Raw genomic sequence first — 14,695 nt, 5'->3', positions numbered from 1 at the left:
CTCCGGCCGCTGGCTCCGCCCCTCCCGGCTGCCTGTGGCGCGTGTGCGCCTGCGCAGTAGCCTCAGAGCGCCTGGACAGGGATGGCGGCCGTTTTAGAGTCGCTGCTGCGCGAAGAGGTGCCGGTCGCAGCCGCCGTGCGGTGGATCGCGCGCAGCACCCCGAGTTCGGAGGTAACAGTGCGGACACGCCCTCAAACCTGCCTGGAATGTGCTTCCCGCGGGGGATGCTGCTTCAGTCCCTTCTCCCAGCCTGCCCTGGCTGTCGGCCCGCGCCAAGGGCGCTTCTCTGCCAGCCGCTGCCGGGCCGCCCACCCTGCGGCCTCAGCCGCTGGAGGCCCGCGCTGTCAGCTGACCCTCTCGCCCCGCGACCTCTGCTTCTTCCTCAGGATAGCTCCGAAGTGGCTGCTCTGAGCGCACTTCGGCCTCTGCGGAAGGAATTCGTGCCGTTCCTGCTGAACTTCCTGAGGGAGCAGAGCAGCCGGGTCCTCCCACAGGGCCCCTCCACCCCCGCCAAGACCCCAGGCGCCTCGGCCGCCTTGCCAGCGAGGCAGGGGGCCCCGCCACGGGGTGGCCGTGGGGCGCGCAGCCAGCTTTTTCCTGCAACCGAGCCCCTCAGCACCTCCGCCGAGGCACCTCTGGCCCGCCGTGCGGGCCGCAGGCGGGGTCCGGGACCGGGACCGTCCCGCGAACGAGGTGGTCGGGGATCCGGGGGCCCCGAGGAGGGGGCCAGCAGCGAGAGCCCGCCTTGGGCCGGAGGCCGGAAGCCTAAGGGCTCAGGCAGCCCTGGCAGCCCCAGACTGTCGCTCTCAGATCCGCCAAACCTCAGCAACTTGGAGGAGTTCCCTCCTGTAGGCACCGTTCCTCCCGGCTCTGCAGGGTGAGGATCGGTCCTTATTGCAAGATAATCGCTAAAGCAGAGCTGGGTGCCCCACAGTAGAATGCGCGATGGTTAGAAGGTTGAGGGCGAAGAAGCCACAAAGGGGGGAGGGTTTTAAGGGAGCCCAACTGTTATGGATGGAATGATACTTGAAGATAGAAATTTGAAAAAAAAAAAAAAACTGACTACTCTCAGCAGGACGAAGCCTTCTCGAAGGATCAACCCAACTCCGGTGAGCGAAGAGCGGTCACTGTCCAAGCCCAAGACCTGCTTCACCTCACCCCCAATCAGCTGTGTCCCCAGTTCCCAACCCTCAGCCCTGGACACTAGCCCTTGGGGCCTTGGCCTTCCCCCAGGGTGCAGAAGTCTGCAAGAGGAGCGGGAGATGCTCAGGAAGGCGCGGTATGGCTTTGCCGCCACCTGGGATGTCAGCTTCCTCCTTGTGCGGGACTTGCGGGGATTTTTCCCGAACTTGATTTCTCCCTTCGGGATTCTGGGTTTGCTTTCTGGGCTATTGATGTCTTCTCTGGCAGAACCTGAAAGTGAATGTCGCTGGAAAGCCAGGCTGAGTAATCATGACATCTCTCTTGTTCACATAGATCCAAGCAGCTCCAGCAGTCACCTACCCCGGCCTGCCCTGTCCCAGATTCGGGGTCTCCCGTTCCCAACAGAACAGGAAACCTCACAGCAGAGCCTGCTGACCCAGCCAGAGTGTCTTCTCGACAGCGCCTCGAGCTGGTAGCCCTCATCTACTCCTCATGTATTGCTGGTGAGTGAGCTCAAAGGGACAGCGGTGGATGTGCATGCAAACTACAGAGTAAGAGGGGATGAAGCATACAGAGCCTTGGCCTGGTTGTCAGTAGTGTGCAACGGTATGGCATTTCTCGTTATATCCAGAGAACCTAGTACCAAACCTTTTCTTGGAGCTTTTCTTCGTCCTTCAGCTCCTTACTGCCCGGAGAATGGCGGCCACCAAGGACAGTGACCTTGAATCGAGTCAGGGTGCCCTAGGTCAGTAAGCAAGTCTAATTTCAAGAAACGATGTTTGCAGGTGGGATAGTTCTTAACTAACCGTTTGTTATTGTCCTAGATTCCCTGGAAACTCCCCTGTTTCGGAGCATCCATGATTGTGTCTTCTTTGCAGTGCAGGTTTTGGAGCATCAATTTCAGTGAGTTTCTCTAGCTGAGGCATTTGGGTCTTATTATCTGTCTGTTTCTAGCCATGTAGGATGCATGACTTTGCTTAATAGATACAGTTGCCCTAGACCTTTCCACCTGGCACCTTTTGTTGAGGGGAAGGAGATTGGTTTTTTTTTTTTTTTTTTTTTAGTCAGGGTGATACTATGTAGCCCTTGCTGGCCTTGAACTCCCTATGTAGAACAAGATGGGCTCAAACCTGCATAGATTTGCCAGCCTGTCTATCCAAAGTTCTGGAAATAAAAGCATGCGCTAACACTCCTGGCCCATCTGAAACATTTAACTTTGTATCAAGGCTATGAGTTTATCCTTTAAAAAAATTAAATGACTGGGTCTGGTGCTAAGCAAGGATTGCAAGTTTAAAGACCTGCCCGGGCTACAGAAAATTCAAAGCCAGCCTTTGAAACATATTGAATGGTATTCCCAAATAAATACAAAAAGGCCTAAGTATATAGACCACTGGAGTGCTTGCTGGCCATATAGAGAGCCCCGTGCACTACAATAACAACAATACGTGACAGCTTACCTTTATAAAGTTCATAGCTGATGCTCCTAGCCTGCTTTCTTGCTCTCAGCTCCATGAAGTCTCATGTCTTCACCCTTTACTTTTATCATCTTGATTCTTAGCCCCTGACCCTGCCTACGTATCTAGGCTTACACAGTGCCTTATGCTTCAGATGGGTTTTGTGTCTGCAGCCTGCGTGCCCGTCTCAGTCATGTGCACACCTGTCTCTGCAGGGTTCTCTCCTACCTGGATAAAGGGACCTTAAAGCTGCTGGCCGAGAATGAGCGGCTGCTGTGCTTCTCACCAGCTCTGCAAGGCCGCCTTCGAGCTGCTTATGAAGGCAGCGTTGCCAAGGTAGTTACCCTTGCTTAGGTACCTAGTAGCCAGGATGTTCTGCAAATTAAGACAATTTTCCTGGTGCTGGCAGGCGGGCTAACTCTGGGCGACAATAAGGAGTAAAGTTTTCTAAACGTGATCCAACAGGTCTTGTTTTCTAATGTTGCCATGTTTTAGGTCTCCCTCGTGATACCACCCTCTGCTCAAGCTGTCTCCTTTCAGCCAGAAACTGACAATCGTGCCAACTTCTCCAGTGATCGAGCCTTCCATACTTTTAAAAAGCAGAGGTGAAAAGAAAAGGGAATAAACAATTATTTACTTTCCTAGAATTAGGAGTTAGGCACTGCAAGTGGTGGGTACTGCTGTTCAGACCCTTGGCTGGCAGTCATCATAAAGCCTGTTGGCTTCATTCTGTTTCATGTCCACAGACCTGAATCCCTGAAAGCTTAGGGTCAGCTTTCCCTGTCCACAGATGCCTGTGATGTGCTGCTGCTGGGTCTGTAACATTACCATCTTGTAGAGAGCTTTGGGGGTTAAAGACTGGCACTGTGGGCAGACTTATCTTAAACCTTCCAAGCAAGGGAAAGTGCTATGGGAAGTGGTTGTAGGCAACTGGGAGTCAACTGATCAAGCTTCCATATCTTTCAGAGATGTGTTCTATGAGGTACTTCGAGAATGGGAAGACCACCATGAGGAACCCAGCTGGGATTTTGAGAAGGGGTTGGGTAGCAGGATCAGGTTGGTTTCTGCCCCTGCTCAGTTCAGTCCTCGCTCTGACAGCAGCAACACAGGAATATTTAGGGTCCTTCCACCCATCTCTCCTCAGTCTACCTAGATCAAAAGGGATTTATCTTTCTAGTTTCTGAATCCCAGGAATGCACCACGCTTGTTCTATAATGGCAAAAGCTTAGGAAAGGACAAAGCTCAGGTCAAACTGCACAGGCTGTCAAACAAGTATCCTGTCCTTTTCTCCCTCTGACACCGCATGTCTGAAAATCTGAGAGGGCATTTCTTAGTAGGTTACTAAGTCTATCCAGCCTGGAGTTATCTTGGTAGTGAAGGAAACGTTTCTTACCTTTTCCTGTGTGGGCTTCCTGGCAAGGGGGTTTGTTCATGTCTTTGGTAAACAGCCAGACTATATCACCTGTCTACTTCCCACACTGTGTGTACTCTTTCTCCTCAGAGCCATGATGGGTCAACTTTCTGCAGCCTGCAGCCACAGCCACTTTGTCCGGCTTTTCCAAAAGCAGCTTCTCCAGGTAATAACTACAGTGGGAGCCAAAAGATGTGGGCAGCTAAATAAAGGCTGATACTCTGGGTCAGGTAGACAACCTGATAGGTTCTGTCTGGCTACAAATTTAAAAAGAATACCTTCTCTTTGGGAGATAGTTCAAACTTGATGGACAGTGTTCTCTAACTTCTCTGACCTGCCTTGGACTCCATGCCCTTATTTAGCCTCTCACCACCATCCCTTTCTTGACTTGTGCAAGGGTACAAGGACAGCTTAGTAGTCGTGGTATCTTCAAACCCTTGTTTTAGTGACCTGAGGCCAACAATGCATGCCGGGCCTTGCGGTGTTCATCTCCTCACCTTTCATATCAGAAGATAAAGCCTCTGTAGTTAGTGTTCATTACTTTCCTTCAGACCCAGGGTCTTGCTCATGCTGGGCAAGTGTTCTCCACTAAGCTATAACCCAAGCCCACTTTCCCAGTATCCTGTTAGTCAAAACCTCTTACAGGTTTTCATGTCTTTCTTCCCTTCGGACACGGGCGTCTCAGATGTGTCAGAGCCCTGGCGGTGCTGGGGGATCTGTTTTGGGGGAAGCTCCAGATGTATTGAATATGCTAGGAGCTGACAAGCTCGGACGGTTGCGGCAGCTCCAAGAACGGCTTATAGCCCCTCAGAGCAGTGGAGGACCCTGCCCACCCCCCACCTTCCCAGGCTGTCAAGGCTTCTTCAGGGACTTCATCATGAGTGCCAGCAGGTAAGGGTCTCCTGTATTTCTCAGGGAGAGAAACAGCATCCAAGAAAGATTTGGTTTCCCCAAAGGGTAAACCGTTGTCTTTTGCCTGGGCCTCATGTCTGGACGGGGTTTCTGGCTCCTCCCACTCTCATTTCCTCTTTCGTCTCATTCTTTTGTCTGCATAGGTAATTTCATTGTCCTTTAGCTTCATCTTTCTTAGGAGTCTTTTTGTCTGGGCATCTCCTCGAAATGCTGGTTCTTTTTTTTTTTTTTTTTTTAACCTATTTCAGTCCTTTTTTGTTTTGTCTTTTGCTCTTTTTCCATTCAAGCTTCCATTTTAATCAGCATCTCATGGATAGTTTAAGTTTAAAGATTCGGGAGCTCAATGGCCTTCGCCTGCCTCAGCACGAGCCTGGTGATGAAGATGGGGAATCCGACGTGGACTGGCAGGTTAGAAGACAGAACGAGGGAGATAATAGGGTCTGATCTAGGGGGGAAAGGATGGGTGTTGAGGGAAAACTTTAACAGATTTTAAATTGTTCCAGAAGACTCATGCAAAGGGTACTGTGTCACTTGATTCCTCATGCAGGGTGAACGGAGGCAATTTGCTGTAGTGCTTCTTAGTCTTAGACTTTTGGCTAAATTTCTGGGCTTTGTGGCTTTCCTGCCATACCGGGGACATGAACCGCCCCCAACCCGTGAGCTTCAGGACTCTATTCTGGCCCTCAGGAGCCAGGTGAGCATGGGAAGATCTGGGTAAGGAAGTGCTGGGGAGACCAGAAAAATGTGGAGGCTGACTGGTTTCCTTGGCTATTCTAGTCCCCTGGCAGGTTAGAGGGTGTCAGCCAGCCCCTTTTAAGGGCCTGCTTATTGACAGAATCCTGACTTTCCTAGGTCCCTCCTGTTCTGGATATACGGGCTCTGTTGCAGCAGGGGTTGTGGGCCCGTCGGGCAGTGCTCACTGTGCCCTGGCTGGTGGAATTCCTCTCTTTTGCTGACCACATTGTCCCCTTGCTGGACTATTACCGGAGTGTCTTTACTCTCCTGCTGCACTTACATCGGTGAGTAGAACATGACTGATTTGCATACCCTTGCTATTTATAAAGTGGGCCTAGAAGTCTATGCTTCTATGTGGTTCCACAGCTATGATCGCCTCAAGAGAGGCAGAACTGTGACAATTGTCTTCCATTCCCATGGTCCTCCTCCTTTATCATATGGCCTAGCCAAGAAGGATGTAAGGTACAAGTCTCACTGAGATCCTGTTGGTCTTCCCAACAGTAGTGTGGCTGAGGTCTGCTTTTGAGAACTCCCTTCCTAGTGATAGCTTTTGTTTACTGCCTTCTGTCCTTGGCACAAGTCTGTTCACATCCTCCATTTACCTTTTAGGAGTTTGGTCTTATCAAAGGAGAATGAAGGAGAGATGTGCTTCCTGAATAAGCTGCTGCTGCTTGCTGCCCTGGGATGGCTTTTCCAGGTAGCAGATGGATGGCCTAGATAGGGTAGTAGATGGCTGCCATGGCAGACCACAGAGTTTTAGAGTCTGAGGGAGATTTGGGACAGAAGAGGGATGGGTATTGCTATGGCTTCAGAAGACACCTTGCTTGACTCAGGGCCCCAATAGATTTGGAAACTATGGCAAATCTTAGCATGCCAATAGTGTTCTGACTACCTTCCTCTCTTACCAGATACCTACAGTTCCTGAGGACTTATTCTTTCTAGAAGATGGTCAGGTAGATGCCTTTGAGGTGGACACAACTACTTCAGAGCATGGATTGGTGAGTGTCAAACCAGATAAATGAGCTGAATAGATAAAGACCTGGCAGGAGACAAGCTAGAAAAGACTTCTATCTCTGCACATTTGGAGGGAAGGGAGACTACCTGCCTTCCCCTTCCAATCTTGGCCTATTCTCCCCCAGGACAGTGTACCTGTTGTGGACCAGCAGCTGTTATATACCTGTTGCCCTTACATTGGTAAGTATCTCTGTCTCCCCTTATGGTCCATGACCTGGCCTGTCATGGATACCCAAAAGGACCTGACCCCTCAGCAGACCGTTCTGTCTTTAGGCTCTCTGGGTAGTTCATCTTCTTTGCTCCACAAAGGTCATGATGTGTGAGGGAGGACAGGGAAATAATTGTGGAAGTAAGAACTTCAACTCCTCTACAGGAGAGCTCCGGAAACTGCTTGCCTCCTGGGTTTCTGGAAGCAGTGGGCGGAGTGGAGGCTTTGTGAGGAAAATCACTCCCACTACAACCACTAGCCTGGGAACCCTGCCTCTCAAGACCAGCCAGGGGTTGCAGGTAAGGGCAAAGGACAGGGAAACAGGGAGGCAGTTGGTGAGGGAGGCAGAAGGAAGCCCTCATGGTACTACTATACCTGCCTCCAACTCCTGCCAGGCTCAACTCGCTGAGGCCTTTTTCCACAACCAGCCACCCTCCCTGCGCAGGACTGTAGAGTTTGTGGCAGAAAGAATTGGATCAAACTGTGTCAAACACATCAAGTAAGTGTGGAGTGAGAATCCTGCTCTCAGCCCCCTTCATTTTTTACCTTTAAACTTTTAACCTGGGGGTTGGGGAATTAGCTCAGTAGTAAAGCGATTGCCTAGCAAGCACAAGGCCCTGGGTTCGGTCCTCAGCTCAAAAAAAAAAAAAAAAAAAAACCTTTCAACCTGTTTCCCAACTGAGCAAAGTCACCTGGGGGGGAGAGGGAGGCTGAAATTTCTTTTATCCTTTGAAGGACATTCTGACCAAATGTCCTCCGTTTGCAGCTCTTTCTCCTTAACTTTCCTAACTGCCCCAACCTTGCTCTCCCTGCTACAGGGCGACACTGGTAGCAGACTTGGTGCATCAAGCAGAGTCACTTCTTCAGGAGCAGCTGGTGACACGGGGACAAGAAGGGGGAGATCCAGCACAGCTGTTGGAATTCTTGTGTTCTCAGCTGTGCCCCCATGGGGCCCAAGCATTGACCCAGGGGCGAGAGTAAGAACTGTCAACCCATCTGAGCCTTCTCATTTCCTGAAGTCTCCTCCTGGTTCTGTACATTTTTTGTTAAGACTGGGTCCCCCTCTGTAATCAGACCTCAACCTTCCAAGTGCTGCGATCAAGGCATGAGCCAGCACACACAGCTCCCTTTTGATTTTTTTTCCTGCTCTTTTTTTTTTTTTGCCTCTTTCACATCCCATTTGCTCCATTTCTGTTCCTTTCTCCCCTTTTGTGCTCTGTTCCTTTTCTGTAGGATTATGTCTTTGGGCATGGAGTCCAGATATTGAGTTGGATGTGTGTGATGTAGGACTAATGGGCGGGTCTCTCCTTCCTCCAGCATCTGTGGTGGGGTAGGAGAATGGGCAGCACTTCCTTCTGAGTTAGAGTTTCCAGGTCCTAGGCCTGCTGCACTTGGGAATTCACCGACAATATCCAGACATTGACCCCCCCCCCTTCTGTCTTTTTGTAGGTTCTGCCAAAAGAAGAGCCCCACTGCCCTGCGAGCACTGTTACCAGAGGAGACCCCAGCTGCTGTACGTAGGAAGGAAGCCTGCAGCTAGCAGGCCAGTAGGCAGGCATGCATGTACACATATGTGTACACATGTACCTGTGTGAGGCTGTTGTAGGGTGGGCCCTGGACTGTAGAATCCAATGTTGTACTACCTGCCTTCCCAAGTCCCTGACTCAGCAGTCCTTCTGTGCCACAGGTTCTAAGCAGTGCAGAGAACATTGCTGTGGGGCTTGCAACAGAGAAAGCCTGCTCTTGGTTGTCAGCCAACATTACAGGTGAGGTCTATCTAGAAAAGGAGTGACTGAACCAAGTGTTTAAAGATGGACAGGCAGGGTATTGAACAGTTTGTGGGAGACTAGATGAGCCATTTAAAACCAGTGAAAGGTGTGGGTTGTCATGGCAAGCCCATGCAGGGAAACATTCCAGTAACTCCATTCTTGTTTTCCCTCTGCCTGGCAGCGCTGATTAGAAGGGAGGTGAAAGCAGCCGTGAGTCGCATGCTACGAGCCCAGGGTCCTGAGCCAACTGCCCGGGTGGAGCGGAGGGGCTGCTCCCGAGCCTGTGAGCACCATGCTCCCCTCCCCTCCCACCTCATCTCCGAGATAAAAGTACACAGCTACCCTACTCCCTTGGCTTTCCCATTCCCTCTCCCTGCTGCTTGCTTCTTTTCACATTGGCTTCAGGATTTGTATAGAAGCTTTGTGTTTTGTCTGGCTGGTTTGTTTCTTTCCTTACTGAATGGGATCACATAGAACAGAGCTAAATTAGTTTTCCTAAGGCCTTTGTTCTAGAATCATCCAAAAAATTATATCTAAAGGGTTGGGTTGTTTGTTTGCTTGTTTGAGACAGGGTCCCATTATGTAGGTCTGGTTGGCCTAGAACTCACTATGGATCCCAAGCTGACCTCAGACTCACAGACATACACCTGCCTTTGGCTCCCAAGAACTAGGACTAAAGGTATATAGCACCACAATGGGCTAGAGCTGAAGTGTTTGACTAAATGCATCTTACACACATGGCGGTAAAGGGCTGCATAGTGGGGAAGTTTTTGAGGGGCAGTCAGTGTCTGGACATGGTGGGAGATAATGCTAGTCACTAAGCACTGACCAGAAGTTCTCATGTGATTAAGAAATAAATAAAAGCTGGGCCTCAATTGAGTGCAGGCCTGGACTCCCAGTTATTCTGGAGGCTGAGGCAGGAGGATCACAGGCCAGTCTGGGCAACTTAAGTAAGATTTTCTTAAAATAACTTATAAAAGTACATAGTGTAAACTCTATATCATAGCACATGGTGTCTAGAGAAAGAGACTAATTTTATAGCCTAAGAGTCAGCAAACAGCCATGATCCTAAATGAGACTGCTGTTTGTTTTTATACATAAAAGTTTACTAATCCATTTGTTTATAAATCGTCTGTGGCTGGTTCTGTGCTACCAAAGCAGAGACGAATAGTTGAAACAGTATTTAGCCCTTGTGACTCCCAAGACCTAAAATACTATCTGGCCCTGCTCCAAACAAAGGTAGTGGTCTTATAATAAAGAAATAGAGAGAGACTAGAAAGCAATGTCTACAGATGGGGACTTTAGGAAGGAGAGAGAAAGGTATCAATCTAGCTTCTCAGTATGCAGAGGATTCTATCTTGAGATCTCAGAGGAGCATGAGAGAGAAGTATTCAGACTCTAGATAGGACATTTTCCCTAAGTATTTTAAGACGCCCTCTGGGAATTGGTTGTTTTGTCTCAAAGTGAGTGACACCTTTTGCGCTCTCTGGCAGCACACAGTCTACAGGCTTAGCAGTCCATCCACTTCCCTCTGGATTTCCCATATGATTGCTTCTCTAGCTGTGCTGTTACTGCCTGAGCCTCAGCCATAAGAACACCTTGACCCAGTTGCTTCACTCCCTTGGGCTCTGTTTTCCTTCTGCCTCTCTCCACTGGCTGGTTCCCATCCCAAACCAAGTTTCTGGCATTCTGGCATAAAGTTTCATCACTGCTCTCTACAGGATGTGCTCTCCCTGGCTGCCGGACCTCGGGACCCTGAGGAGGGAGTTTCCCCAGAGCATCTGGAACAGCTCCTAAACCAGCTGGGCCAGTCACTGAAATGCCGCCAGGTGAGATGTGGCATGAGCCACACTGGCTCAGGACCAATCCTCAGAGCAGTAAAAATGATACTTATTTCTCCTTTTCCACCCCACAGTTTCTGTGCCCGACTGCTGAGCAGCATCTAGCCAAGTGCTCTGTAGAGTTGGCGTCCCTTCTAGGTATGGCTCTTTTCTACCAAGTCCCTCGTGCCACATTCTCCAAACCCCAAGGTTGGGTACAAGCAAGTTTAGAAGCATAGGACATGCTCTTCTACCTTTTCTTTTTTCCCTATAGTTGCAGACCAGATCCCCATCTTAGGGCCCCCAACACAGCACAGGCTGGATCGAGGACACGCTCGAAGGCTTCTGCATATGCTGCTTTCCTTGTGGAAGGATGACTTCCAGGGGCCAGTTCCATTGCAGCTTCTACTCAGCCCAAGAAATGTAGGGCTTCTGGCTGATACTCGGCCAAGAGAGGTAAGTAATTTTTGTTAGGAGTTTAGATTTATGTATATAAATGTTTTGTCCACATGTGTGCACCATTAATATATCTGTTAGATCCACTAGAACTAGGGTGGCTGTGAGCTACCTTGTCAATACTGAGAAGTGAATTGCTGAGCAGCAAGTGCTTTGAGCCACCACTTAGGCCCATGCATGTGGATTTTCAGCTAGGATCTCACTCTGTAGTCCATGCTGGCCTTAAATTCACAGCACTCTTCCTGCCTCTGCCTCCCAAGTGCAGATTACAAATTTGAGCCATCATGCCCAGCTCCTGTAGTCATATTAGGGGGTAGTATGTGTACTTACTAGTGAGCACTGTTCTTACTGAACCTAAAACTCACTGATTGGCTAAACTAGCTGGCTTCCAGGATTTTCCTATCTAGCAGTAGGGTTACAGGTAGACACTCATACAACTTGGATCCAAGGAAGAGCTGGCCCTGCCCCTAACCACCTGCAGTACTCCAGAAAGCAGTCTTACACACTTTCCGGGGTAAGGAGTTGTGGGCGAGCCAGCCTTGTAAGTATGAACATGGGAGAGCTGGCCCTTGCTACTGGACTCCCATGACACAGGCATGTTTGCCATTAAGGAACTCTGCTGATCAATCAATCCTTTCATCCCTCCAAGTCATGTTCTTAACATTATCCAGTGGCCCACCCCAAATTTTATAACTGCTGTTTTTATTGTTTTCTTCCGCATCCATGCTAAAGCAGATTCCCTTTGTCTCAATTTCCTCCTCGGGGCAGCTTTCTTTTCTTTTCTTTTCTTTTCTTTTCTTTTTTTTTTTTTTTGTGTGTGTTTATTTGTAAATAGTTTATAATCATTTATTTTATTTTTTTATTATTAGGGGGGAGTTCAAGACATTGTTTCTTTTTTTTTTAACATTTATCTATCATGTATACATCATACAGCTTTCTTGCCTGCATGCCAGAAGAGGGCACCAGATCTGATTATAGGTGGTTGTGAGCCACCATGTGTTGCTGGGAATTGAACTCAGAACCTCTGGAAGAACAGACAGTATTTTTAACCTCTGAGCCATCTCTCCATCCCAAAACATTATTTCACTGTGTAGCCAGAACTCTCTCTATATAGCTGGAACTTACTCTGTAGACCTGGCTGACCTGAGATCCTCTGCCCCTCTGCCCCTCTGCCCCTCTGCCCCTGCCTCCTGAGTGTTGAATTGCTTTTAACAGCATGTTGAGCCGTTATCTCCAACTCCAACTCCAGCTCTGTCCTTTGTCTACTCTTGGGACTACTGTACAGTCCTCAGTCTCTACTGTTAGGACTACTATATGATCCTGACAACTTTTGACCTTCTCTGTGGTGTTTTGCAGTGGGACCTGCTACTGTTCTTACTCCGGGAGCTGGTAGAAAAGGATCTCATGGGGCATCTGGAAATAGAAGCCTGCTTAGTCAGCCTTAATGAAGCCCAGTGGCCAGGGGTAAGGAATCTTAATGTTAATCCCTTTGTCTTGAAGATATGTCTCATTTGTCCTAAAGATTGCTTTTGTAGCCCACAAACCACAAACTTGCATTCTTTCTACTTGCTGGGTAATGAGATTCTAATTGTGAGCCCACCATAGCTACAGCTATGTGCCTTTTTGCCAAGTGTTTCCAGGACTACCATGAGACCACGTATTGGGTTTGATCTAAGTGACTACTTTGTAAGACTCTCAGAAGAACAGAGGGAAAGAAGGACAATTAGAAATAGGCATGGCACAGTGAATATTGGGGATTTGAAACTCAAGTAAATTTTGGCTTATATTTAAAATGCTCTTGTGATTTAGAGCAAAATAGTGCCGTTAAAATAAGATTAATACTTTGTGCTTGAAAATGTTAAAGCCTCTGCTTCTTAATAGAGTCCACTTTCCCTGCTGGAACTTAATGCCTCAGTTTACCAGCCATGGAGGTTTATATCCATTTCTGCAGAGAAGACATTAGATGAAATAGCTGGGTTATCAGTGTTTCACTGGCTGCGAGTGATTATTCGGGTGGGACTGACCTTAGAAAGGACAGAACATCCAGAATTACTTTTCTTAACCTTTCTACTTACTTTAGGACTTCTCAGAAGAATTGTCAACACTATTTCGCTTGTTCCTAGCTGAGCCCCATCTGCTAGAACCCCAGCTGAGAGCTTGTGAACTTATGCAACCAAATCGAGGGACAGTGCTAGCCCAAAGCTAGGGCTGGGAAGCAGCCCTCTTGGGCATGTCACCAGAACCTGCCTCCTGAGCCTCAGGAGGAGGCTCAAGAACCCACTGCACGCCCTGCTGGGGCAAAAGTGTCCAGGTGTGTAATCGGGCTTGCTGCTCCTAAGTGAAGGAAGTGTGTTGCTTCAAGCATCCAGACGCAGGCCTCAACACCTGAGATCTAGAGGAAGGAGAACCTGATTCAGAGTCACAGTGGAAAAGCCCAGAGACTCTAACCTTGGAGCAAAAGGGCTAGCGTTTCTAATCCAGATGCTAAAAGAAATGCGTGTGCTGATCAATGTTATTTCGAGCCTCAAGTTGCTGCTATCCCAGCATCTCTTGAAACTTTGTGGTTCTGAGAAATCTTAATAGGCAAAGAACTTCTGCTTATGAGAACATTGACAAAACATTTTCTTTGAGTCCAGAAGCTGGACTGTCACCCCTACCCCCAAATATTGGCAGCCAATAAGGTAGGAATCACCTAAGTGGAACTTGGTCTCATATGGACCTTCGCCTCTTTGCAGGGAGTTAGTCAGACTAAGCCTGGTATAGAAAATTTAAGGGGCTTGGGTTTGTTTTGTTTTTTTTTTTTTAATAAAATTTCTAACAAGGTCTCGATGGCTATTCTCCCCTCTGAAGTGGGCTTTGTGCATTGCAGTGTGTGCTTCTTCACGGTGTCTGCATTCTGTCAGTCTGAGAGACACAATCTGCTATGAACTGTTGTCACCTGCTCTCCATGTGCTCCCTGCTGTCTATGCCGACCCACATGGCAGGTAGCTTTGGTGATATTTGTACTGTAGGCACTGGGATGTCTGATTTAACTCAAAACTTCTGACCAAAAGCAGTCTTCTGGGTTATAGTTAGCAAGACCTCATTTCTATAAATGAGGTGACTTTTTTATTATACTCAGTGTCTGCACTCAAGTGCTATGGCGCACTTCTGGAAGTTGAAGGACAACTTGCTGGAGTCAGTTCTCATTTTACCATGTGGATCCAGGGCTCAAATTCACTGGGCTTAGCCTTCAGCTATTTTGACAGCCCCTGTAACCAGCTGATTTTTAAGGGGGTTTTGTTTTGTTTTTCAACACAGGGTTTCTCTTTGTAACCCTGGCTGTCCTGGAACTCACTCTATACACCAGGATTGCCTTAAACTCATAGAGCTCTGCCTGCCTCTACCTTCCAAGTTCTGGGATTGAAGGCATGTGCCCAAAGATGACAGTATTTTGAAAATGTGATTTATCCCTGTAAAACTATCTTTCTGTTTGTTTGTTTTGGTAGTAAGCCTCAGGCTTTAGTGGAAGTATCAGAAGGTGCTCAGTAATGACTCCTGAAGTCAACTGCAAAAAGGTTTTTGACCTGAGGAAAGTTAAGTTTCTCTAAACTTACACTCCAGTGCTATTTAACTCTGGTGTATGCCTCTTCTTCCTTCCCCTAAGTCCTTTTCCAAATCTAGGATTGGGCCCAGGGGCCTTGACTCACACGTTAACGACAACCTACTCAGTTCTGTCAATGCTGGCTACCAAACCTCACGCCTCACATGTGAGGCAAGTACTCCACTGAGCT

The 14,695-nt window shown here is 48.5% G+C and overlaps 1 protein-coding gene across 5 annotated transcripts; it reads left to right on the top strand.

The window, feature by feature from the left end:
• Nucleotides 1-61: 61 nt before the first annotated feature.
• Nucleotides 62-13,747, top strand: Cdan1 (codanin 1). Of its 5 annotated transcripts, none has more exons than XM_032904033.1 (28): nucleotides 62-171; nucleotides 387-877; nucleotides 1,076-1,279; nucleotides 1,477-1,646; nucleotides 1,775-1,888; nucleotides 1,968-2,046; nucleotides 2,813-2,933; nucleotides 3,093-3,202; nucleotides 3,564-3,653; nucleotides 4,099-4,174; nucleotides 4,694-4,899; nucleotides 5,208-5,328; nucleotides 5,468-5,614; nucleotides 5,773-5,939; nucleotides 6,265-6,352; nucleotides 6,564-6,653; nucleotides 6,795-6,849; nucleotides 7,043-7,176; nucleotides 7,273-7,376; nucleotides 7,696-7,854; nucleotides 8,327-8,390; nucleotides 8,565-8,643; nucleotides 8,828-8,976; nucleotides 10,368-10,475; nucleotides 10,562-10,625; nucleotides 10,741-10,922; nucleotides 12,279-12,386; nucleotides 13,003-13,747. In XM_032904033.1, the coding sequence occupies exons 1-28, from the start codon at nucleotides 82-84 to the stop codon at nucleotides 13,126-13,128; spliced, it is 3,696 nt and encodes a 1,231-aa protein (XP_032759924.1). In that variant the 5' UTR covers nucleotides 62-81; the 3' UTR covers nucleotides 13,129-13,747. The 5 variants fall into 5 exon arrangements, with proteins under 5 accessions (XP_032759924.1, XP_032759922.1, XP_032759921.1 ...); XM_032904031.1 differs by having other exon boundaries at nucleotides 1,073-1,279; XM_032904030.1 differs by lacking the exon at nucleotides 13,003-13,747 and having other exon boundaries at nucleotides 12,279-12,902.
• The last annotated feature ends 948 nt before the right edge of the window (nucleotides 13,748-14,695 follow it).

The sequence above is a fragment of the Rattus rattus genome, chromosome 5 (genome assembly GCF_011064425.1).
Source record: "Rattus rattus isolate New Zealand chromosome 5, Rrattus_CSIRO_v1, whole genome shotgun sequence".
Taxonomy (NCBI): domain Eukaryota; kingdom Metazoa; phylum Chordata; class Mammalia; order Rodentia; family Muridae; genus Rattus; species Rattus rattus.
The sequence above is the reverse complement of the archived record's forward strand: the minus strand, read 5'-3'. Positions and strand labels throughout refer to the sequence as shown.